This window comes from Schistocerca gregaria, chromosome 11 (assembly GCF_023897955.1).
Source record: "Schistocerca gregaria isolate iqSchGreg1 chromosome 11, iqSchGreg1.2, whole genome shotgun sequence".
Taxonomy (NCBI): domain Eukaryota; kingdom Metazoa; phylum Arthropoda; class Insecta; order Orthoptera; family Acrididae; genus Schistocerca; species Schistocerca gregaria.
The window spans coordinates 147,676,158-147,702,247 of NC_064930.1; the positions used below are offsets into that span (position 1 = coordinate 147,676,158).

At 43.9% G+C, this 26,090-nt stretch overlaps 1 protein-coding gene across 1 annotated transcript in view; it reads right to left on the bottom strand.

The window, feature by feature from the left end:
• The window catches only part of LOC126295074 (uncharacterized), a 163,867-nt gene extending 144,375 nt beyond the window's left edge, over positions 1-19,492 (bottom strand). Inside the window, exon 1 of the mRNA XM_049987319.1 lies at positions 19,398-19,492. Within this exon, the coding sequence (XP_049843276.1) occupies positions 19,398-19,492 (95 nt within the window). The remainder of the gene's footprint in view (positions 1-19,397) is intronic.
• Between the last annotated feature and the right edge of the window lie 6,598 nt (positions 19,493-26,090).

Here is a 26,090-nt window from a genome sequence, read left to right on the forward strand (position 1 = left end):
TTATTTCATGAGTTTTCGTCTGCACTATATCAAAAAATACATTTGTTAACTGCAGTGAGCGCTAATTTCCGTCACCTCGCATAGTGTACGAAATTCTGTTGGGAAATATTAATTGGTAGTATCGCCAAGGATGCTGTCCATTATCTCGATTGTCTGAAGTCAATGTTGTGCGTAAACAAGGCAAAGTCGATGTCTCGGTTTGTTTCTGATTGCCACATTAAGACTAACGAATGTAAGAGAGGGATAGTGTAGAAATGCGTTATGCAAGCAGTCCGATATTTATACAGTGACATTCTTCATTAATATTTGCCTGTGTAATGGGTGAATTTTTACTTGTGAACTCTTATGACTGCTTGCTTATAGCAGACACGAGATTACTTTGAGTTGTTCTTCAGTGTTTGAGAGCTTTAGAGCTGCCTATTGTTAAACATATGTGCATAATTTCGTCTGTGTCATTCCAACACGTCTCATCGTACCTTAATGTCCGTTAGGTATCAGTTTACACAGCAGTTGGCCACAACAGTCAAGATTAGGTACCTTGTGTATGGTAACTTTATTGAGAGTGCATATCTATGTTTCATTTTGACAGTATTACACAAACTGCTGAGAAGCAGTAACAGCACAACACTGCTGGTATGAACAACGGCGGTGAAACAAAAAACGACGAACGAAAACACGACAGCGACGAGGGCTACCAAAGATCATATTGATGCGCTCTTGGTTGGTGTGGCAGGGGGTAAATGGGCGGGGCTTCTGCAAATGTCCGAGGCTGTCGCTAGCGTGTCCTGTGTTGGATCTTCCATCGAGCTACACACCCCCTTGAAGACGTCCTTCGCAGACGGGGACGAAACGTTTGTAATTGACACAGAAGTCATCAAATGACCACGGCATAACAGCTCGGGACAGTAACAACAACAAATGACTGAGTGGGAGCGCAGGATTTTCCGACGACTAAGTCTGACGAAACGTTCTCGATGTATCGGCCGAACAGAGGCGTCGTGTTGTCGCAACGTTTCGATGATTTTTTTACTCGGTATCTTCAGACTTTACCTGAGGATGACGGGTAGAAAATATCGTCGAAACGTTGCGCGACAACACTACGCCTCGATTGACCGATACATCGAAAAGATTAAAAAAAAAAAAAGATTGTTGCGGTCGGAATACACAGCCGACGTGTGAAACGGAACTGCGCTTCAAACAGAGGCGTGGACGGACGCTGCCGCTTTTCACTGCAGTGGCAGTATGCCTCGGCGCGCCAATTCTCGCTTCCGCGGCGGGGCGAGAAACTGTGTCGAACGGCCGACCGGCTGCTGGCGCGAGCCGAGCTGTTGCATTTTTTTACTCTCTCTCTCTCTCCCTCTCTCTCCCTCTCTCTCTCTCTCTCTCTCTCTCTCTCTCTCTTTTCACGCGAAGCGTGGATTCTCACACCAGTTCCGCGGTACAGTTAGATGGCGCCGAGCCACAGCGACCGGCAGTCAAACGGGGCACGCTCTGCGCTCTGGTCGCTGACCGTCCAAAGATGACGCAGACACCTCCGCATCCGTTTCACGAAAGGGCTCACCTGCTCTGTCGCCTCCCCTGCCCCACACTCTTTAAACTTGCTAGCTAACACCATTTTCCGCGCTACTTCATGTCTTTGAACCGAGAGCGATCTCCACAGCCTCAGTAACCCATACTATACGAGCACATTGTACACAAATCTTCGAGGTTGTGTTGTAGTTAGTTTACTCAAGTGGAAACATTTTTATATAGTCCTTAATCGTAATTACAGACAGCTACAGTTAACTAGATTCTTTCTAACAGTGTCTTAACATAGCAGACAACCATCAGAAGGATCTCGAAAGAATTTGACACTGTGTCCCGTTGCAGACAGTTAAGGAAGATAGGTGTGTGTGTGTGTGTGTGTGTGTGTGTGTGTGTGTGTGTGTGTGTGTGGAATAGGTTCATAGGTGCGTGACTGGCTTGAAGATTTCTGAAGTAACGGAACGCAGTGTTGTTTCCTCCACGGCGAGTACACATCAGAAACAAGGGTGTCGTCAGGGGCGCCCCAGGGAAGTGTATACAGAAATTCTTCACGGTAAATGAAGGCAGCCAAAACAGTTGCAGCATAAAGATTCATTAAAATTCTTGACCACGGTTTCGGTATATATAAATATACCTTCATCAGAAGGTATATTTGGCTGTCATCATTTACCATGAAGACTTTCAACAGTTGCTGTTTCAGCCATGTTTAAAATATGCCTATACAGAAATGATTTTCCAGACAAGGTGGGCATAAATCTGCGGTTGTTTGCTGATGACACCGTGGTGTACGGTAAGGTGTCAATATTGAGTGACTTTGCGAAGGTATAACACGACTTAGACAAAATTTCTAGTTGGTGTGATCAATCGCAGCTAGCCGTTGCATGGGGCCTTAATTAAATAGAATGAAAATAATTTTAGTTTTAGTCGCTGTTCGTCCGATTACGCAGCCCTTTTAACCGGTTGGCCCTGAATAATATTAGTACGCAATCTGACCGCATAGAATAACAACAAGGAATGAAAGGAAATTTCCGTTAGCACAATTAATTAATTAAGTCTCCAGCAACTATAGAAGCTACGAAACAACAAATCACAAATGTAACTGCTCTTTGTGTGGAAGTATGATTCAACGTACACATCTGGCACGGTTCTTCCACGATAAGACAACATATTTTAAACACCATTTAGACTGAAGTAATTTAAAAAAAAACCAGAAATACTATAATTGCATATGTTGTTGTTGTTGTCTTCAGTCCTGAGACCGGTTTGATGCAGCTCTCCATGCTACTCTAACCTGTGCAAGCTGCTTCATCTCACAGTACCTGCTGCAACCTACATCCTTCTGAATCTGCTTAGTGTATTCATCTCTTGGTCTCCCTCTACGATTTTTACCCTCCACACTGCCCTCCAATACTAAATTGGTGATCCCTTGATGCCTCAGAACATGTCCTACCAACCGATCCCTTCTTCTGGTCAAGTTGTGCCACAAACTCCTCTTCTCCCCAATTCTGTTCAATACCTCCTCATTAGTTATGTGATCTACCCATCTAATCTTCAGCATTCTTCTGTGGCACCACATTTCGAAAGCTTCTATTCTCTTCTTGTCCAAACTATTTATCGTCCATCTTTCACTTGCATAAATGGCTACACTCCATACAAATACTTTCAGTATCGACTTCCTGACACTTACACTTAATGTTAACAAATTTCTTCTTCAGAAACGCTTTCCTTGCCATTGCCAGACTACATTTTATATCCTCTCTATTTCGACCATCCTCAGTTCTTTTACTACCTAAATAGCAAAACTACTTTACTACTTTAAGTGTCTGATTTCCTAATCTAATTCCCTCAGCATCACCCGATTGAATTCGATTACAGTCCATTATCCTCTTTTTGCTTTTGTTGATGTTCATCCTATATCCTCCTTTCAAGACACTGTCCATTCAGTTCAACTGCTCTTCCAAGTCCTTTGCTGTCTCTGACAGAATTACAATGTCATCGGCGAACCTCAAAGTTTTCACTTCGTCTCCATGAATTTTAATACCTACTCCAAATTTTTCTTTTGTTTCCTTTACTGCTTGCTTAATATACAGATTGAATAACATCGGGGAGAGGCTACAACCCTGTCTCACTCCTTTCCCAACCACTGCTTCCCTTTCATGCCCCTCGACTCTAATAACTGCCATCTGGTTTCTGTACAAATTGTAAATAGCCTTTCACTCCCTGTATTTTACCCCTGCCACCATCAGAATTTGAAAGAGAGTATTCCAGTCAACATTGTCAAAAGCTTTGTCTAATTCTACAAATGCTAGAAACGTAGGTTTGCCTTTTCTTTATCTTTTTTCTAAGATAAGTCGTAAGGTTAGTATTGTCTCACGTGTTCCAGTATTTCTACGGAATCCAAACTGATCTTCCCCGAGGTTAGCTTCTACCAGTTTTTCCATTCGTCTGTAAAGAATTCGTGTTAGTATTTTGCAGCGGTGACTTATTAGACTGATAGTTTGGTAATTTTCACATCTGTCAACACCTGCTTTCTTTGGGATTGGAATTATTATATTCTTCTTGAAGTCTGAGGGTACTTCGCCTGTCTCATACATCTTGCTCACCAGCTGGTAGAGTTTTGTCAGGACTGGCTCTCCCAAGGCCGTCAGTAGTTCCAATAGAATGTTGTCTACTCCGGGGGCCTTGTTTCGATTCAGGTCTTTCAGTGCTCTGTCAAACTCTTCACGCAGTATCGTATCTCCCATTTCGTCTTCATCTACATCCTCTTCCATTTCCATAATATTGTCCTCAAGTACATCGCCCTTGTACAAACCTTCTATATACTCCTTCCACCTTTCTGCCTTCCCTTCTTTGCTTAGAACTGGGTTTCCATCTGAGCTCTTGATATTCATACAAGTGGTTCTCTTCTCTGCAAATGTCTGTTTAATTTTCCTGTAAGCAGTATCGATCTTACCCCCCGTGAGATAAGCCTCTAAATCCTTACATTCGTCCTCTAGCCATCCCTGCTTAGCCATTTTGCACTTCCAGTCGATCTCATTTTTGAGACGTTTCTGTTCCTTTTTGCCTGCTTCATTTACTGGATTTCTCCTTTCATCAATTAAGTTCAATATTTCTTCTGTTACCCAAGGATTTCTACTAGCCCTCGTCTTTTTACCAACTTTATCGTCTGCTCCCTTCACTATTTCATCCCTCAAAGCTACCCATTCTTCTTCTACTGCATTTCTTTCCCCCATTCGTGTCAATTGTTCCCTTATGCTCTCCCTGAAACTCTACAACCTCTGGTTTTGTCAGTTTATCCAGGTCCCATCTACTTAAATTAGCACCTTTTTGTAGTTTCTTCAGTTTTAATCTACAGTTCATAACCAATAGATTGTGGTCAGAGTCCACATCTGCCCCTGGAAATGTCTTACAATTTAAGACCTGGTTCCTAAATCTCTGTCTTACCATTATATAACCTATCTGATACCTTTTAGTATCTCCAGGGTTCTTCCACGTATACAACCTTCTTTCATCATTCTTGAACCAAGTGTTAGCTATGATTAAGTTACGCTGTGTGCAAAATTCTACCAGACATCTTCCTCTTTCATTTCTTAGCCCCAATCCATATTCACCCACTATGTTTCCTTCTCTCCCTTTTCCTACACTCGAATTCCAGTCACCCATGACTATTAAATTTTCGTTTCCCTTCACTACGTGAATATTTTCTTTTATCTCATCATACATTTTATGAATTTCTTCGTCATCTTCAGAGCTAGTTGGCATATAACCTTGTACTACTGTAGTAGGTGTGGGCTTCGTATCTATCTTGGCCACAATAATGCGTTCACTATGCTGTTGGTAGTAGCTTACCCGCATTCCTATTTTCCTATTCATTATTAAACCTACTCCTGCATTACCCCTATTTGATTTTGTGTTTATAACCCTGTAGTCACCTGACCAGAAGTCTTGTTCCTCCTGCCACCGAACTTCACTAATTCCCACTATATCTAACTTTAACCTATCCATTTCCCTTTTTAAATTTTCTAACATACCCAATTAAGGGATCTGACATTCCTCGCTCCGATCCGTAGAACGCCAGTTTTCTTTCTCCTGATAACGACATCCTCTTGAGTAGTCCCCGCCCGGAGTTCCGAATGGGGGACTATAATTGCATACAGAAACCAGAATTACAGTCTAATACAAAAACACGAGCCAGATGCTTTGTTGACTGAACCTGTGACCAAGAGGCATTGTTCTTTAGGACATCTACGACAAAAAAATTTCTTTACCTTCATACATATTGACGAAAAACACACTTTGATCATTACAACATCCCCAGTCGAATAACATATGGTGTCTTGCCCAACAGAACAACTGCACACGACACGCTCACAACTAGTACTCTATCGACATCGTCTCAACAAGCACAGATCACGCCTACCTCAGAACTACGACTGCCCTCACCAACTTCTCAACAAGCACTGCCAGTGGGGGCGGCTGAATAATACTCTTTGGCGTAATCTCTGGCGCTGTGACTCAGAGCAGCCAACTTTCACCGTACATGTGGAAAATGGTATGTTAATGCAGATGAGTGCATTGAGCAAGCCTCTAATGTTGGGATGCTAAGGTATCTAAGTAATTTTATTTTTACATGGAAGCCTGTACCTTAATCTACTTTTCTACATAATTTCCGTCAACACTGAGGCTCTTGCCACAACGTTGTACCTGTTTTTAAATACCCTCCTCATAGAAGTCTGCCGGCTGACTTGTTAACCACTGCATCACCACTGTTTTGACTTCGTAATCGTCTTGAAGACGCTGACCGCCCAGGTGTTTCTTCAAGTGCAGGAACAGACGGTAGTCACTGAGCGCAATATCGGAGCTGTACGGAGCCTGATCCAGAGTTTCCCATCCAAAAGACGTTATGCGAGGCCGTTTTACGAGCACTGGCTACCCACATCTGTTGTCTACGCACTGACGGCATTACAGTCCAATAATTCCTTGTTTACGTTGTATGCTGAGTGTTTAATGGGAGGGGGGGGGGGGAGGAAGGGGGGGTTGGACGTCAAAGGGGCCGACTTGGAGGTACTGATGCACCACGGAACATTTTAATTTTCACAATCTATACTTTTAAATTCATAAAACTTTGTTATCATGACCAGGAAGGATTCACAATTCACACTCGTAGTAGGGGAAGTTCAAAAACATAACAAAATAATTTTTATTTACATGTGAAGTTTCGTCATTTCTTCACTTACTATTGGCTGTACTTGATGCTATAGGTACACCTTTCTTCATAAGTAAGAGAGATATTTCGATGAATTTTGCACTGCATACAGACCATACTTACAGGTGTATCAAACTCTAGAATTTATTTAATTTATGAAGAAATGAATGAGCGGGAAATCCGGGTTCGATTGCGAGACCGGCACAAAGTTTCACTGTCGCCATTCCACTATACAGCCGAAGAAGGTTCAGATTCGCAGCTGAAAATACATTTCCTGTACCTAGTACTACGTACTGTTTGCCAAAAAGGTCGTCTATCAACATCCAGAGGTGCTACCATTTTTAAGTTTACCACTTTCTGTTCTGGCTGTGGATGAATAATGCTAAACTAATAAATTAGCTCAATTGGGGTTTTGAGTCTCGAAACGTAAAGGTTTCACATGCTTAACATCAAATATTTATCTCACTAACTCGTTTTTAAAGTGATCGGACGTTTGAAGTTTGTAATGTAGCAACTACGCTCTGTACTACTGTATAAATATACCCACTCTAGTTTGCAATTTTATTTAAAGGCTTCAATAGTAATTTAAATAATAATTGCAACGTAAGGGCTACACCCAAATTTAAACCAAAGTAATTCACGCCACCATAAGGTGCTGCGAATTAATATATTTTCGTTGTTAACCAAAGTGAAGGTAAACGAGAGTATGCAGAAGGCAGTGGGCAGGCATACGTCGAACGGTCGGTGTAGAAGGCTGTGAGTCATCTCCAGCAGAAAGGCGCGCTGATTGACGTCGTCGCATGTAGATGGCAGTTTCGTTGCGCGGGAGAATGATAGGTTTCTACTACCTCCTCGAACAATTTCAGCTCGTCATATTACCGTTCCGGCATCAAAGGGCGCGGGATTGTGAATGCTGAGGAAAACACCGCCCCCTGCAGAACTTCGATGGCGATATTCAGAGATATCGGCGTCGAGAGAGAAAAGTCTACCTTGTTCTTAACTCTACTGGTCAAGAAAATATATTTTAAGTGTAACCTAAAGCACAGGGCTTCAGAAAACGATCTCTTACATGCTATTTTATTTCATCGGTTTATAAAATTACTAACGGCGTGATTACTCGTCGGGGCGGAAATACGAATAAAGTGGCTACGTAACTTTTAATGGCAAGTGATATTACATTCTGCTCCTTTGCGATACGTGTCACAATTCGATGCACTCGATTTTTGGTAGTTTTCGGTATGATACGGCGCTTTATGGTATTACAGAGCCTGACCAACCTTTTTTCAGTGATAGTCTTGCAAAAGACTTGACAGTACGCTAGTACTTTTGCAAGAGTCCGAAAAACACCGAATTTGCCACACATTAGCGATTATATTTCTGCTAATTCCTCCTTTTTTTCCTGCTAATTTTATCGTATTTATTTTCTTGTTTTTGCGATCTAAAGCACAATTTTTCTTAGTGGCGACATTTTGAAGTATTTATTTAAATCATTTTACGTACTTGCTCTCAGTTTATTAAATAAATAGTAGACTGAGTAATCTATATACATAATCTACGAGTCACTGATAAATACATGGAGGATAATATTTGCTGAAACAACTAACCATTCTCTTTCCTGTTCCACTAGCAAATTTACGAGAGGAAGTGATTGTTTGTTAGCTTTTGTACGAGCCGTAATATCTATTATATAGTCGTAAAATCGTGGAAAAATAGGTCTACAGAATCAAACCTTAATTATAATGCGTCTCGAAATTTTTAAACATATACAGTCTCTCTTACTAATGTGATAACTTTAATTAGAGCTACATGGTATGTACCCATGAAAAGTTACTATCCCTCCTTTCACATATTTTTCTTTGCATCCGTACCAACAACAGTAATTTACCATCCAGATCAACAAGCGGTGAAACAGAACAAAAACTCTTGATATTATAAACTTCAAACGCTGCAGAAAGCACACACGCACAGCCAAGTCCCGAAAACACGTAACAATGCTGGTTTAATGTTGACAACACGCGCAGACCGCAATGCTCACGCCAGAGATATTTACTCGATGGATCAAAAATGGTTCAAATGGCTCTGAGCGGTATGGGACCGAACATCGGAGGTCATCAGTCCCCTAGAACTTAGGGCTACTTAAAGCTAACTAACCTAAGGAGATCTCACACATCCGTGCCCGAGGCAGGATTCACACCTGCGACCGTATCGGTCGCGCGATTCCAGACTGTAGAGCCTAGAACCGCTCGGCCACCCCATCCAGGCAACAACGGTAGAACCAGCGATCTTCATGGGTAAGTGATTTCTTGCGTGGCTCGGCGATAGTGTGAATTTCAGACAGATCTTCAACTTTTTTTACAGTACGGAGTCGAGTGCAGGTAAACCTAAATTCATTGTGTAATGTTATGTTGAGGTGAGCGAGTGTTTCTTGTACCTGCTTCATTAGCAGTCCCGCGTGGCAGAGCAAAATTAATTGCTTAACTTCGATTGGAAGTAGTATCTAAATTCTACGTAAGTAAAGAAAGGACGCATTGCTCTAGAAGGCACTAACGTATAGTGGATTGTTCTGAAGGATAGGAAAAAAAAGCACTCCGTCTTCAGGCCACGAGTAGAGACCGGGACCATCCGACCGCCGTGTCATCCTAGGAGGGGCGTGGGGTCAGCACACCGCTCTCCCGGTCGTTGTGATGGCTTTCTTTGACCGGAGCCGCTACTATTCGGTCGAGTAGCTCCTCAGTTGGCATCACGAGGCTGAGTGCACCCCGAAAAACGGCAACAGCGCATGGTGGATGGATGGTCACCCATCCGAGTGCCGGCCACGCCCGACAGCGCTTAACTTCGGTGACCTCACGGGATACGGTGTATCCACTGCGCCAAGGCCTGTGCCCTCTGAAGGATACAGCCCGATTCAATGTGAAAATAATTTGTGAACACAAATGAGACAGGTGTCATCCTAAGGCGCGTAATGGAAACATTAGCCTGATACTGTGTCATTCGTGTGCTCTCGCGTTAACTACAGGTGCCAAACATTACTGTAATACCAATCCCTTGTAGTTGTAACATGGGCTTTATTGCAGGAGTCTGCGCCTCTTAACTGCATTTTACTTATCACGGTAGGTCCGTGTTCGTGTTTGCTGCAACACCCTTTTTGCTTGCAATATTACCTGGTTGATTTGTTGCTTACGGCGAGTAGCATCGAAAGCGAGAGAACATGACTATCTTTGAGAGTCAAACATCTTCGAGAAATATGCAGGTCGTGTGGTCTCTAGTGATTGTGAACAGATGTGCAGAACTATAGACCTGTATCTCTGACGTCGATCAGTTGTAGAATTTTGGAACACGTATTATGTTCGAGTATAATGACTTTTCTGGAGACTGGAAATCCACTCTGTAGGAATCAGCATGGGTTTCGAAAACGACGGTCGTGTGAAACCCAGCTCGCGCTTTCCTCCTCGAGACTCAGAGGGCCACAGACACGGGTTCCCAGATAGATGCCGTGTTTCTTGACTTCCGCAAGGCGTTCGATACAGTTCCCCACAGTCGCTTAATGAACAAAGTAAGAGCATATGGAGTATCAGACCAATTGTGTGATTGGATTGAGGAGTTTGTAGTTAACAGAACGCAGCATGTCAATCTCAATGGAGAGAAGTCTTCCGAAGTAAGAGTGATTTCAGGTGTGCCGCAGGGGAGTGTCATAGGACCGTTGCTGTTCACAATATACATAAATGACCTTGTGGATGACATCGGAAGTTCACTGAGGCTTTATGCGGATGATGCTGTGATATAAAGAGAAGTTGTAACAATGGAAAATTGTACTGAAATGAAGGAGGATCTGCAGGGAATTGACACATGGTGCAGGGAACGGCAATTGAATCTCAATGTAGAGAAGTGTAATGTGCTGCGAATACATAGAAAGATCCCTTATCATTTAGCTACAATATAGCAGGTCAGCATCTGGAAGCAGTTAATTCCATAAATTATCTGGGAGTACGCATTAGGAGTGATTTAAAATGGAATGATCATATAAAGTTGATCGTCGGTAAAGCAGATGCCAGACTGAGATTTATTGGAAGGATCCTAAGGAAATGCATTCCTAAAACAAAGGAATTAGGTTACAGTACACTTGTTCGCCCACTGCTCGAATATTGCTCAGGAGTGTGGGATCCGTACCAGATAGGGTCGATAGAAGAGAGAGAGAAGATCCGACGGAGAGCCGGGCGCTTCGTTACAGGATCATTTAGTAATTGCGAAAGTGTTACGGAGATGATAGATAAACTCCAGTGGAAGGCTCTGCAGGAGAGACGCTCAGTAGCTCGATAGGGGCTTTTGTTGAAGTTTCGAGAACATACCTTCACCGAGGAGTCAAGCAATGTGTTGCTCCCTCCTACGTATATCTCGCGAAGAGACCGTGAGGATAAAATCAGAGATATTAGAGCGCACACAGAGGCATACCGACAATGTTTCTTTCCACGAACAATACGGGCTGGAATAGAAGGGAGAACCGATAGAGGTACTGAAGGTACCCTCCGCCACACACCGTCAGGTGGCGTGTGGAGTGTAGATGTAGACACGTAGGTGGACGTTGGCCCCGCTGCGAGCACGATTTAATACAATCTGTCTGGCACCGACACCTTAATAACAGTTTGTAACTTCTATCACATTCCAGCGTCCGGTTTAGTCATAATGGTACTCAGGTGGAATAAATCCCAGAGTAATGAACTGCTCCACCGGCCCTGCAACCTTCCAAACTCCATTCTTTACAGAGACGGCGGTGAACGTTTACTGCTGCTGTTCTTGTGTCCGTCGTATAGATCGGTATGGGAATTCTGTGGAGCTGGCGTCGGCCAAAGAGGCTTTTGCTGGCAACGGAATTAATAGGACCGACGATGTGTGGCTCCAGATAACGCAGCTGTCCAACATTCCACAAACGCGAAACTATTTGTTTCCCCGAGCGTCGCTTATTTCGGAAGCAGACAGAGGAATTTGAGCAACGAGGCTGGTGTGTCCCTTCACCCCACGAAAGGTCGCCTGCTGGACAATAGGCACAGCCTGAATGGGCAGTAGGCGTATTGTTACCTCTGATGCCGGCTGCTGTTCTATTACTGCAGGTCTGCGGTATCTGTCACCAACAGCTCACATACTGCCATCGTACACAACGTCCAAAAAATAAAATTAAAAAAAGGGTGAAACTCTCTAAAGGAGAGGTGGAGATGGAAAACGACACGACGCGACGGAGTATGTGATGAAAAGATTGGCGGTACGAACTCGCACCGCCCTCTGGCCACGATGCACACAGTGAACCCTTAGGGAGGGGTGTGGTGGAGGCGTTGTTTCCTCTCCTGGGTCACACTGGACCACAACTTTTGCCGCTTGGTCTTCACACCGTGGAAAGGCCGTTTAAGTCCGAGCTGCGAGGGCCGCTTGAAAAAAAAAATAAAATAATAAATAAATAAAAACTACTTACGTGTTTGTCGTAAACCTTTATTTTTCGACATAGTCTCCTTTTAGAGTTACACACTTCGCCCAACGATGTTCTAATTTGTTGATCCCTTTCCTAATAATAGGAACTGTCCAAGTCTGCAAAATAGCTACTAGTTGCTGCTATCACCTCCTAGTTTGAATAAAATCTTCGTCGCACCAGCCATTTCTTCAAACTGGGGAACGAATAGCAGTCTGAGGGCGCCAAGTTTGAAGAGTAGTGGGGATGTGAAACGAATTGGAATCAGTTGCCGTTAATTTTGCGACCACGACTGCTGAGGTGTGTGCTGGTGCATTGTCGTGATGGAAAAGGCCTTTCTGCCGCCCGATCGCCGGCGTTTTTGTTGCAGCACGGTTTTCAAACGGTCCAATAACGACGAATAATGTGCACCTGTAATGGTTTTACCGTTTTCCAGATAGTCGATGAGGATTATCCCTTGCGAATCCCGAAAGACAGTCCCCATAACCTTTCCGGCCGAAGGAACGGTCTTCGCCCTTTTTTTTTGGTGCAGATTCTCCCTTGGTAACCCATTGTTTAGACTGTTGTTTGTTTGTTCATGTCTCTTGACTGCAATACTCTCAAATTCTGAAGGTGGGAGGGGTAAAATACAGGGAGCGAAAGGCTATTTACAATTTGTACAGAAACCAGATGGCAGTTATAAGAATCGAGGGACATGAAAGGGAAGCAGTGGTTGGGAAGGGAGTGAGACAGGGTTGTAGCCTCTCCCTGATGTTATTCAATCTGTATATTGAGCAAGCAGTAAAGGAAACGAAAGAAAAATTTGGAGTAGGTATTAAAATTCATGGAGTAGAAATGAAAACTTTGAGGTTCGCCGATGACATTGTAATTCTGTCAGAGACAGCAAAGGACCTGGAAGAGGAGTTTAACGGAGTGGATGGCGTCTTGAAAAGAGGATATAAGATGAACATCAACAAAAGCAAAACGATGACAATGGAATGTAGTCGAATTAAGTCGGGTGATGCTGAGGGAATTAGATTAGGAAATGAGACACTTAAAGTAGTAAAGGAGTTTTGCTATTTGGGGAGCAAAGTAGCTGATGATGGTCGAAGTAGAGAGGATATAAAATGTAAACTGGCAATGGCAAGGAAAGCGTTTCAGAAGAAGATAAATTGTTAACATCGAGTATAGATGTGTAAGGAAGCCTTTTATGAAAGTATTTGTATGGAGTGTAGCCATGTATGCAAGTGAAACATGGACGATAAATAGTTTGGACAAGAAGAGAATAGAAGCTTTCGAAATGTAGTGCTACAGAATAATGCTGAAGATTAGATGGGTAGATCACATAACTAATGAGGAGGTATTGAATAGAATTGTGGAGGAGTTTGTGGCACAACTTGACCAGAAGAAGGGATCGGTTGGTAGGACATGTTCTGAGGCATCAAGGGATCACCAATTTAGTACTGGAGGGCAGCGTGGAGGGTAAAAATCGTAGAGGGAGACCAAGAGATGAATACACTAAGCAGATTCAGAAGGATGTAGGTTGCCGTAAGTACTGGGAGATGAAGCTTGCAGGGGATAGAGTAGCATGGAGAGCTGCATCAAACCTGTCTCAGGACGGAAGACCACAACAACAACAGCGTCCATGTTTCATCCACAGTGACGAAACGACGCATTCGTCCTGAGCAGCTGCAAACCATCCTCGCAACACTTCACAGGATTCCGTTTTTGGTCAAGCGTGAGCAATGGCGGAACCCATCTTGCGGATAGCTACCTCATGTATATGCAAAATATTGTGTACTCATTCATTCGAGATGCCCACCTAGCAATCTCAAGCACCTTAACACTTCTGTCATCCATCACCATATCATGGATTTTATCCAAAAATCCAAAAATTTTGAAACTACTCATAAACTGTTGTAATCGAAGGTACTGAGTCACCATAATGTTTATCAAGGTTCTTTTTAGTCTCCTGAGGCGTTCTGCCTTTCATAAAGTAATGTTTAATCACCACAGGAAATTCGTTTTCGTCCATGTTTTGACAGTCACTCGACTACCTTGATTAACAAGGATGCCAAAGCGAAAGAAATAGACCAATACGGCTGAAACTTTATGTGCGTTCTTTCCACAGATGCTACCAACTAAACGTGACCTCGATACGCGCAAACGATGCCATCTCTCTGAATTTGCACGGACTTTTGAAGCGCCCCTCGCACCTGTGTTCCACTGTCAGAGATTTCGGAACGAGTTTGGGTTACAGCTTGCGACTCGTCCGTTTGCGATAGTAGGCCCTTACCTCAAACTGATGTATTTATCCTTCTCCATCATCTTTGAAACACTGTAACATCACGGAATCACCAGATACGAACTTCTTTAAGCCTATGTAATCACATGTGCATCACGTATATACTCCATAAAGCGCCCGTAACTTAACTCCTTTACTGCTGGGACATTTTTTGAAACTATTGTTTTTGTTACTCAAGTGGAGCTAGAACACGATTTGCAAATGTCGAACGCGTGTGCTGTCATAAAACATAAAATATCGTGTTCCAGCAGTTTTCCAGCGAATCAGAGCACTCGCGAGGTGCACGCATCAAAACGTGGGAACTTTGAGCCCGCGCTAAGCACAGACGGCGGATTCTTCGCACACAAGTATGCGCTACGCAACTTCTCGCCACTTTTCATGTTCTATTAACTTCAAAATTTGTTTTGTGGAAGTTTCTGTGAAGGCCAAACAGCAAAGAGGGAAAGCCTCTCGTATCTTCAGCAAATTTTGAAGGAAAAACTTTTGCTTATTTTTACGCATAAAGACAACTACTACGGAAGTAGCCCCAGAAGCGAAGAAAGAGAACATGAAGGGGCCTGCGTCTGCAATAAATCCGCCATTTGTAACGGTCTGATTTATATAAAACTTTTTTAAACCGTGTTAGCCGCTCGCTCCAGTTTTGAATTGCAATTTCTTGATTGGTGTCATGTATAATTTTGGTATCTGAATCGATTGTAAGCGAGCAGCGATGTTGTAAACCTGTATCGCAGACGTTAGGTTATTATCTTTGGTGTGCTCGAGGGCGCACTTGAGGAGATAATGCAAACACAACTTCGTGTTGTCATTTATGCTCGTACTTCATTCAACTTTCTCTTACAATTTTTAATTGATCATGGTTTTTCCAAACGTATACTTCGATTTGCAACTAACAGAAAACTCATTGCACCTCAACAGAGTGTGTGTGTGTGTGTGTGGATACAGTAATTTGCAGCTTTAGCATAGCGGCGCGGAAGACAGACCAGTACTGCAATGCGTTATCCCGATTTGCGCAGAACAGAGGTAAGGACGAAATATTTTGATTTTTTTTTTTTTTTGTTGAGTCAGGGCCATCATATGTCTTTCAGGGACGGTTAGATTTTTTTGTGTGTTCTGAAATCAGTGATCAGTTTTGCAAAATTGATTATCGTAGACTTTATTAGGCAGTTTATACTGTTAAAAATTCTTGCAGTCCGATTGGGCTACACTATGAAAGACTTCCTTTTACATTGCAATTAATTATTATTAAAATGCAGCTTTTCCTTTACATTACGACAGTTCAAGTTTCGTTACGACAGCTCATTTATTACTACAACTAAGATCTTACTATCGGAAACAGTACTTCAGTCAAATTTTTTGATGAAGAGACCTGTCATCTTTCCGTAGCCCCGTGCGTGCGAGTATTTGGAATTGCAGTTGAGACCAAGCAGGAATTTCCAGGCTTTGCGGTATCCAAATAACAAGTGAGTTTCTGTCTCCAGCTGACTATTGGCACACCTGGACAACTTTCCGGACCGTTTCCGTCGCCAAACTGCGACAAGGCAAGACGCGGTATAATACGGTATAAGCGTTGTGTCTCAGCAGAATACAGCGACCAGAACTTTCACGCAGGTGACCAACATCTGACATTTTTAAGGCAGATTTGGCCACAATACATTTCAACTGAACAACTCCGTCACAGTCCAACAACGACAAAAAAAAAGTCAGTTGTCAGCTGCACAGAAGAACCTTTCACTTCACCGGTTTCCACAGTTCGAACTGTTATCTTCAATGCTGAAGCAAGCTGAAATCACTGGTAAGCCAACGTTACAATAAGAATCGGAGACGGTAGTGCCCTTTGCTACAGAGTCAATGAAATGGAATTACGTGTCTAAAAGTGTATGTGCGGCGGGTAACAAAGAATTGACTGTGAAACTGCAAATCGTAAATAAAATGTGCGATGAAAGTCAGCCAACATCCTACTGCATTCCTGAAGATAGACAGTTTAAACTGTCGAAACACGTAAAACGAACCCAAACTAAGGTTTTCTTGTCCAGCTGACGACTGATTTTTTTCTGCTGTAGCCTACTTGCTTGAAATATTCTGCAGCCGCTAAACTGCAACTGAGTAAAATCATACGTCACATTTCCATCGAATGTGTGGCAGTGGAGACGGAAATATAAAAAAAAAAAAACAATGTAGCATAGTTTGCTTAATTTTGCTCTATTACGACAAACGGTATCGTATTTTGGTGTAACTCCACAAACCGAGAGAAAGGTTTTAGAGTAGAAAAGCGCGAAATAACTCATTTTTGTTGTAAATTTAGAAACGAATTTTACAAATACGTGCCGTAAATACATATACAAATTTTATACAAGCTGTGAGTACCGGACGTGAGTCGTGCTTCGGTAGCTCAGTTGGTAGAGCACTTGCCCGCGAAAGGCAAAGGTCCCCAGTTCGAGTCTCGGTCGGGCACACAGTTTTAATCTGCCAGGAAGTTTCATATCAGCGCACACTCCGCTGCAGAGTGAAAATCTCATTCTTTATACAAGATGTTTTGAAAAGGACTTTACAACTTTGAAAATTCATATAAATTAATTCTTAGTACCCACAGAGGTGATTGTACTTTCAATTTGTAGGGACATACATAAAGTTTTGTCTCGCGTAGTTCCGTAGTACCGAATCGCACCGTAAGGAGCGCTGGCGGCAGTTGCGTTAAAGATGGCTGCCTTCACTGGATCTGAGCGTGCTAGCTGTGTGTTTCGGTTTGAAGAATCGAAGTCGGTCACAACAGTTCAGCGCAATTTGCGTACCAAGCACACTAAAGATCCTCCTAGCACGTCTACACGTTTTGCAGAAAAGTTGTCTCGCTAGCTCAACATTGGGGTCAGATGTGCTTGGACGACCTAATGATTTTCCCATGTCTTACCGAGCACCCTGCACTCTTGCTACACTCTCCATACACCATTACCATATGGCTTTTCATGCACTGGTAAATCTAATTGTCCACTCACGACCTACTGCTTGGAATGACGCACACATTAACTGAGTAGCGAGTCGCAACACACACACACACACACACACACACACACACAAGCGCGCGCGCTTAAACAAATGAAAACAACATCGTACCTCACAACTGCACAGGTCGAATGGCAGAAACAAGTGCCGGTCTGGAAATTTTGCAGTATGTGATAGGTCATAAAGGATTCGCACTTGGGTCCCTCAATAAGCACAATTAACATTGAGCTTTAGCCTACTCTTATTCTGAAAATGTCAATAGACATTATTCCATTTAGAAAGTGTGTGTTTGCACAAAAAAACGCAAGTGCTAAGTCTATGTATTGGCTAAAAATATGAGTCCTTGACAATCAATCCATCCTGTCAAAACCGCACGTTAGTAGCGCTTTCCATTTGCTCAATATTTGCGGTGCAGGTTTTAAGTGATTCGCCCTGTATGTGACGTGTGGCCCTTGGTTACGTATTTTCTGAAGACACGCCGATAGAGCGAAACATTTCAATACGAATGAATATTACGTGCGACTTGTGACAGCTGTAGAATTTTAGTTTCTGACGAACGTCGTTCCCTTCCGATCACTAAATCCTCAGTTATCTCCCCGATATGCGAGAGGCGTTTGAAAAGTCCGTGCAAAAATAAAAACACTTACGTGTTTGGGGTAAAACTTTCCTATTTTTCGACATAGTCTCCGTTTAGACTTACACACTTCGTCCAACGCTGATCTAATTTCTTGATCCCTTCCGAATAATAGGAATTGTCGAAGTCTGCAAAATAGCTATTAGTTGCTGCAATCACCTCTTCATTTGAATACAATCTTTGTGCTGCCAGCCATTTTTTCAAATTGGGGAACAAACAGTAGTCCGAGGGAGAATAGGGATTGGGGGGGGGGGGGGTGCGAAACGAGTTGGAAACCTATGTCCATTAATTTTGCGACCACAACTGCTGAGGTGTGTGCTGGCGCATTGTCGTGATGGAAAAGGACTTTGTTGCGGTATTATTCGGAAGGGATCAACAAATTAGAGCAGCGTTGGACGAAGTGTATAAGTCTAAAAGGAGACTATGTCGAAAAATAGACAAGTTTTGCCCCAAACACGTAAGTAGTGTTTATTTTTGCACACTTTTCAAAATGGTTCAAATGGCTCTGAGCACTATGGGACTTAACATCTTAGGTCATCAGTCCCCTAGAACTACTCAAACCTAACTAACCTAAGGACATCACACACATCCATGCCCGAGGCAAGATTCGAACCTGCGACCGTAGCGGTTGCGCGGTTCCAGACTAAAGCGCCTAGAACCGCTCGGCCACCCAGGCCGGCACGGACTTTTCAAACCAAGTGTCGTAATATAAAACTAAAGCTGCTGAGTGTGTAATTCACAACACTAGTAACCTACGTGAGAGAATGACAATAAATAGACAAAAAAACAATTTCTTATTGAATAGGAACCTTGAGCTCACATAAATAATTTGAATGAATGGCTTTCCAATATGTCACACGTCCCCCTTGTGTTTCAACCAGGTAAAACGAATAACTTTAAGAGATCAGACAGTTGTGGAACTTCCCGGCAGGTTAGAAGTGTGCCGGGCCGAGACTCGAACTCGGGACCTTCGCCTTTCGCGGCCAAGGACTCCACCGACTTTAATTGCCACAGATCACACAAGCGAAGCCACACAAAAATTATCGAATATTTCGAAAATGATGCAAAACCAGAGCACGAGCTATCCTAACACGAGCCGTAGTCACAGCTTCAGTTCTGCCGGTACCTCGTCTGCTACCGTCAGGCAGTTCTGTTTGCGTTTGTCGCGTTGTACGCACAGCGTGTCGCAGGGGCTTTCCCTCGGGAACTTGGGTCGTCTGACGGAAACTGAACCGGCAGAACGACAACGGGTGTCTGAAAGCTACGCTGCTACAAACAGAATGTGACTGGCACTTACGCGAGGAGCTGGACATCGCGGGCAGCGTCCACAGTGAGGCGGTCGGCGCGCCTACTGCCGCCCGCTGTGCGTTTCTGCCCACACGTGGCCGTCATCATCGGGGCGGGCCCGCCATGTGTTTCCGATACGCCGACTGCTCACCCGCGCGATAGCGAACAAGCGGCAGTCGGTGCCTGTTAGTGACTCGCCGACACTGGAACCGCCGCAGTGATTGCAGTCACACATTCCGGCAGGGCAGCAGCCGAGGAAGGAGCGCATGTGACACGGGCGCGCGATAACGCAGGTCAAGTCTTCGCGTTCACTTCCCGAAATACACTACTGGCCGTTAAAATTGCCACAACACGAAGAGGACGAGCTACCGACGCCAAAATTAACCGACAGAAGACTATGCTGTGATACGCAAATGATTAGCTTTTCAGAGCATTCACACAAGATTGGGGCCGGTGGCGACACCTACAACGTGCTGACATGAGGAAAGTTACCAACCGATTTCTCACACACAAACAGCAGCTGACCGGCGTCGCCTGGTGAAACGTTGTTGTGATGCCTCGTGTGAGGAGAAGAAATACGTACCATCACGTTTCCGACTTTCATAAAGGTCGGATTGTAGCCTATCGCGACTGCGGTTTATCGTATCGCGACATTGCTACTCGCGTCGGTCGAGATCCAATGACTGTTAGCAGAATATGGAATCGGTGGGTTCAGGAGGGTAATACGGAACGCCGTGCTGGATCCCAACGGCCTCGTATCACTAGCAGTCGAGATGACAGGCATCTTATCCGCACGGCTGTAACGGATCGTGCAGCCACGTCTCGATCCCCGAGTCAACACATGGGGACGTTTTCAAGACAACAACCATCTGCACGAACAGTTCGACGACGTTTGCAGCAGCACGGAATATCAGCTCGGAGACCGTGGCTGCGGTTACCCTTGACGCTGCATCACAGACAGGAGCGCCTGCGACGGTGTACTCGACGACGAACCCGGATGCACGAATGGCAAAACGTCATTTTTTCGGACGAATCAAGGTTCTGTTTACAGCATCACGTTGGTCGCATCCGTGTTTGGCGACATCGCGGTGAACGCACATTGGAAGTGTGTATTCGTCATCGCCGTACTGGCGTATCACCCGGCGTGGTGGTATGGGGTGCCATCGGCTACACGTCTCGGTCACCTTTTGTTCGCATTGACGGCACTTTGAACAGTGGACGTTACATTTCAGATGTGTTACGACCCGTGGCTCTACACTTCATTCGATCCGTGCGACACTACATTTCAGCAGGATAATGCACGACCCCATGTTGCAGGTCCTCTACGGGGCTTTCTGGATACAGAACATGTTAGACTGCTGCCCTGGCCAGCACATTCTCCAGATCTCTCACCAACTGAAAACGTCTGGTCAATGGTGGCCGAGCAACTGGCTCGTCACAATACGCCAGTCACTACTCTTGATGAACTGTTGTATCGTGTTGAAGCTGCATAGGCAACTGTACCTGTACACGCCATCCGAGCTCTGTTTGACTCAATGCCCAGGCGTATCGCGGCCGTTATTACGGCCAGAGGTGGTTGTTCTGGGTACTGATTTCTCAGGATCTGTGCTCCCAAATTGCGTGAAAATGTAATCACATGTCAGTTCTAGTATAATATATTTGTCCAATGAATGGTTCGATAGTTTTCCTACTCCACATAAATTACCTAGTACGATTAGCTGTAGTATTGGTAGCACTGGCACAGAAAGAAACGTGAATGAGAGAAGGGAAATGAGCGTGTGGCGCTTGCAGCCGGGGGCCCGAGCTGGCTTAGTTCTAGCATCACTGCCGTCGACGCCGCGTTGTGGGACTTGCGTGTCGCCGACGAGGATGAAATGACGACGGGGAGAGGCTACAGAAATGCCTTCACAGGAGAAGACCAAGTAAATACTCCAGAATCCGAATCGAGAACAGCTGCCAACATGACTAACGTAGAAGCAGTCATCCTCAGAATAGTGAAGCAACGTAAATCACTTTAAAAAGAGCAAGTCTTTTGGTGCAGACTGTATAGCAATTAGGTTCCTTTCGGAGTATGCTCATGCAATAGCTCCACACTTGACAATCATATACAACTGTTCGCTCGACGAAAGATCCGTACCCAAAGACTGGAAAGTTGCACAGGTCACACCAACGTTCAAGAAAGGTAGTAGAAGTAATCCACTAAATTACAGGCCCATATCGTTAACGTCAATATGCAGCAGGATTTTAGAACATATATTGTGTTCGAAGATTATGAATTACCTCGAAGGAATGGTTCAAATGGCTCTGAGCACTATTAAACTTGACTTCTAAGGTCATCAGTCCCCTATAACTTAGAACTACTTAAACCTAAGTAACCCAAGGATATCACACACACATCCATGCCCGAAGCAGGATTCGAACCTGCAACCGTAGCAGTCGCGCGGTTCCAGACTGAAGCGCCTAGAACCGCTCGGCCACGCCGGCCGGCTGCAGATGTAGGAATCGGATGACATATCTGCTCAGAAACATGGCGCGACTACATACGAGGGTGGTTTGAAAAGTTCTCTGAGAAGTCAGTGCTAGCGCAGAGTCGTTCACGTTATCTTCACTGGCCTGCTGGCTCTAAACACGTGCCACGTCAGTGCTCTAGGAACAGAGCTGTGGCGGTGACGTGGCTCTGTTGTCGTCCCCGCGGAGTGATTTGCAAAGTTGGAAAATAAAATCGAGATTCGAGCAGTGATTAAGTACTTCGTTAAGAAAGGTATGAAAGCAACGGACATTCATGCCGATTTCCAGAATACGCTGGGGGGACTCTGCTCTTTCGTATTCAGCTGTTGGCAAGTGGACAAATGAATTTACATTTGGTCGGGAGAGCTTAGATGACGATGCGCGCAATGGTCAGCCAAGATGTGTCACTAACCCAGAGATCATTGCAAAAGCACACAAAATGGTCACGTAAGATCGGAGATTGGAAGTGCGTGAAATTGCTCATACTTGCCAGATGTCTCCTTAAAGGGGATATCACATTGTAACTGAGGTACTAGAAATGAAAAAATTATCTGCAGGCTGGGTGCCGCGACTTTTGACGCCGTATCAAAACAAACGACTATGGACGTATCTGAACAATGCCGGCCTGAGTGGCCGTGCGGTTCGGGGCGCTACAGTCTGGAGCCGAGCCACCGCTACGGTCGCAGGTTCGAATCCTCCCTCGGGCATGGATGTGTGATGTCCTTAGGTTAGTTAGGTTTAATTAGTTCTACGTTCTAGGCGACTGATGACGTCAGAAGTTGTGTAGTGCTCAGAGCCATTTTTGAACAATGTTTGGCCCGTTTTTAGCAGAAACGAACAAGATTTTTTGCACCGGTTTGTGACCACAGATGGAACTTGGGTGCACCACTATGCACCAAGAGACAAAACAACAGTGGAACCAGTGCAAACACGCAGATTCTCCGCCACCAAAGAAAGCAAAGACAATTGCTTCCGTGGGAAAAGTCACGGCATCAAGTGTTCTGGGATGCGAAGGGGATTCTGTATGTACATTATCTCTCCACCGCGGTAAGAATTACTTGAGAATACTATGCTAACCTCCTGGACAAATTGTAACCAAAGATACGCGTAAAAAGGCGAGGTTTATCAAGGAAGAAAGTAATTTTCCAACACGACAATGCGCGCCCGGATACGTGTGCTATCGCCATGGCAAAATTACGCGAACTGAGGTACGAATCGTTGCCACACCCGCCTCATTCACCTAATATGGCTCCGTGAGACTTTCCCCTCTACCCAAAACTGAAAATTTTTCTTGGTGGACGAAGATTCACTTTAAACGAAGAATTGATAGTCACAGTTGACAACTATTTTGCAGGCCTGAAGGAAACTCTTTTTAGACACGAGATTAAGGTACGGAAACGTCGTTCGAGTGCTTTACTCTACAAGGAGGCTACACTGAAAAATAAAAAAAAAGTTTCAGCGATGTAAGTAGTTTTTTCTATTCCATTCCGAGAAGTTTTCAAAGCACCATCGTATTATGGCCGAAAACACGTAGTTTAGTGTATACTTCTATTTGATGCGTGCATAAGTATGGCAGAATACATTACTAAGATGTGGTAGCGCACGAACTGTGAAATACGTCACAGGCCTGGGACGCAATATGGCCGCTCACCACTCTCCGAATTACTCTTTACCTCTCCCGACAATGCCGGTACAGCTTTCCTTGTCTGAGAGCTACAGCGACCAGCCCTCGAGAGAGGGAGTTTGCCGTCCACACCGGAAACTCTGACAGCCGTCCCCAGACACTGACACGTACGGCGAGCTGACTAGTGCACTTTACACGTCACATTTTGCTCGGAAAAACTCTTACAGTCGAAACCTCGCACGTGTACGTTTTTTTGCAAATGAGAAACGCCTCGTCTTGCTGCACTGCATTTTATTTATCCCAGACACGTTGTGGAGACCACAATCACAAACCAACCGACAGAGAGGAGCGCATGAATACAATTAGAATCAACGATATAAAAACACCTAAATTACCACACACTCAATACCAAAGCAGAAAAGAAAACACTGCTCAACGATCAAGTACACAGTCTAAACAACTCGTTTAGACTAACAAACAAAATAATACAGTAATTATAGAGTAGACGACTACTGTAACACACACACACACACACACACACACACACACACACACACACACACACACACACACACACACAGACAGAGAGAGAGAGAGAGAGAGAGAGAGAGAGAGAGAGAGAGAGAGAGAGAGAGAGAGAGAGAGAGAGAGAGATGAATGAACGTTAGTTTTCATAATTAAGTATTTTATGAATATAATTAGTGTAAAAGATATAGTTAATGTTCTTGAAACAACTGATATGCAGCGATAATTAAAGAGTAGCATCTTTATTTCATGTCTATGAAAATAAAAAAGGATCGAAAGAGACGCGATTTTACGCGCGAGGAGGAAGGGCGTATTTTGTGGCAGACGCACTGTTTTGTTTCGCTATACGGAAGGCACCCATTGAGCGGTTACACATATTTTATGTAAGTTATTCGTATTTATTGCTAAAAAAAACTTATTATTAAATGAATTTCTTTCTAATAGTTGTCACCTCAAATGCTCGCAGTGGCTAATTATTTTTAATAAGCATTTTTTTCAGTTATTTCTGCTGCGAGCAGCTCATCTTCCGGTGCAGGCTCTGGGCGGCCATTACGCGCCGAAGTATTAATTTATTTTTCAAAGTGTTAACAGCAACTGTAAATCCGAGAGATTTCGTTGTAAGAACCTTCTTAAATTGCAGCAGATAATTTACGTTAAAGTTAATGTTTTTAAACTATACAGATTCCATGAGTTCAGTAAGTTTTATCTTGGCCGCTCCACGGCAACAATCGAAATTTTCTCGAGCCTTGCTTTGCAGTCAATAAATAGAAATTAAAAAAAATTACATTCAATTCAGTTAACGGCAACTATATTTTAGTCATCACGTTCAAAATCTGAAGTTTGTACACGAATAACTGAGGCCCTTCAAGAACCCGTTTCATATTTACTTATAAAATATATATGTAATTTTTTTGTATATGGCGTAACGAATGACACCGACGTCACAGTTGTCAACACACACGTAGACAAACCAAACAGGATTAGACACTCAGTGTAGTTACACCTTGAAGTCTCACTTTTCGGACAAGTATCTATATAGTTAATGACAGAAAACTGATTGTACATCACAACAATAGGGGAGAACAACTGGAGTAGTGGGAAGCAGAAAGTTCGGGACACAAAAACATGCTTCTGCTTTGTGCGACGTCCAGCATGGGAGCAGGTGAGAGGAAAAACCAACCAAAAACGCGAAGAACTGTAAGTATTGGCGGAAAAAGCGAGAAGTGGACTATAACACAGTCTACAAATAACACGTATCAAAACAAAACTGTATTATTGTAGATCCCACTGAGCCTTAAAAGTGAAAGAAGGCGAAACGGGTCTCGGAGAAATTAAAAACAGTGCAGCAACAACTGGAGTCCGGTAGGGTTGCATTTTGTGGCCAACACTCTTTCTACTTGTTCTAGACTCTGTCATGAGAGGAGTCACAGCAGGCAGGAGACCAGGAATCCAGTAGGGGATCTACGGACATCTGGAGGATTTGGATTTTGCAGACGACATAGTTGTACTAGCTCCACGGCTGACTGGTATGCAAGCTAAATTAAACTTGCTGAAAGAAGAAGCAGAGACTGCTGGCCTCGAGATAAATACAGGCAAAACAAAGGAAATGAGAGTAAATTCAGGGAACACGGAGATACCACTGGTAATAGGGGAGCAGCGGGTGGAGGCTGTCAGCTAATTCCTGTTTCTGGGTAGTATAGTGGCGGAAGATGGTGGAGCTGGAGATGACGTGAAATACCGCATCAAAAAGGCAAATGCTGCCTTCATACAATTGTATCCAATATGGAAAAATAGAAATATCACGTACAAAACAAAAATCCGTATTTCTAACACAAATGTGAAGGCTGTGCTTCTGTACGCCAGTGAAAGCTGGAACATGGATAAGAAGATAACATGCCAGTTACAAGGCTTCATAAATAAATGTCTTCGAAGCGTCACGAATGTCTTGTGGCCAGAAGAAAATATGTAATGAGGAGCTCTGGCGAACCAGATACCTATAGAAGATCAGATACGAGAGAGAAAGTGGGGCCGGTTAGGGCACACCTT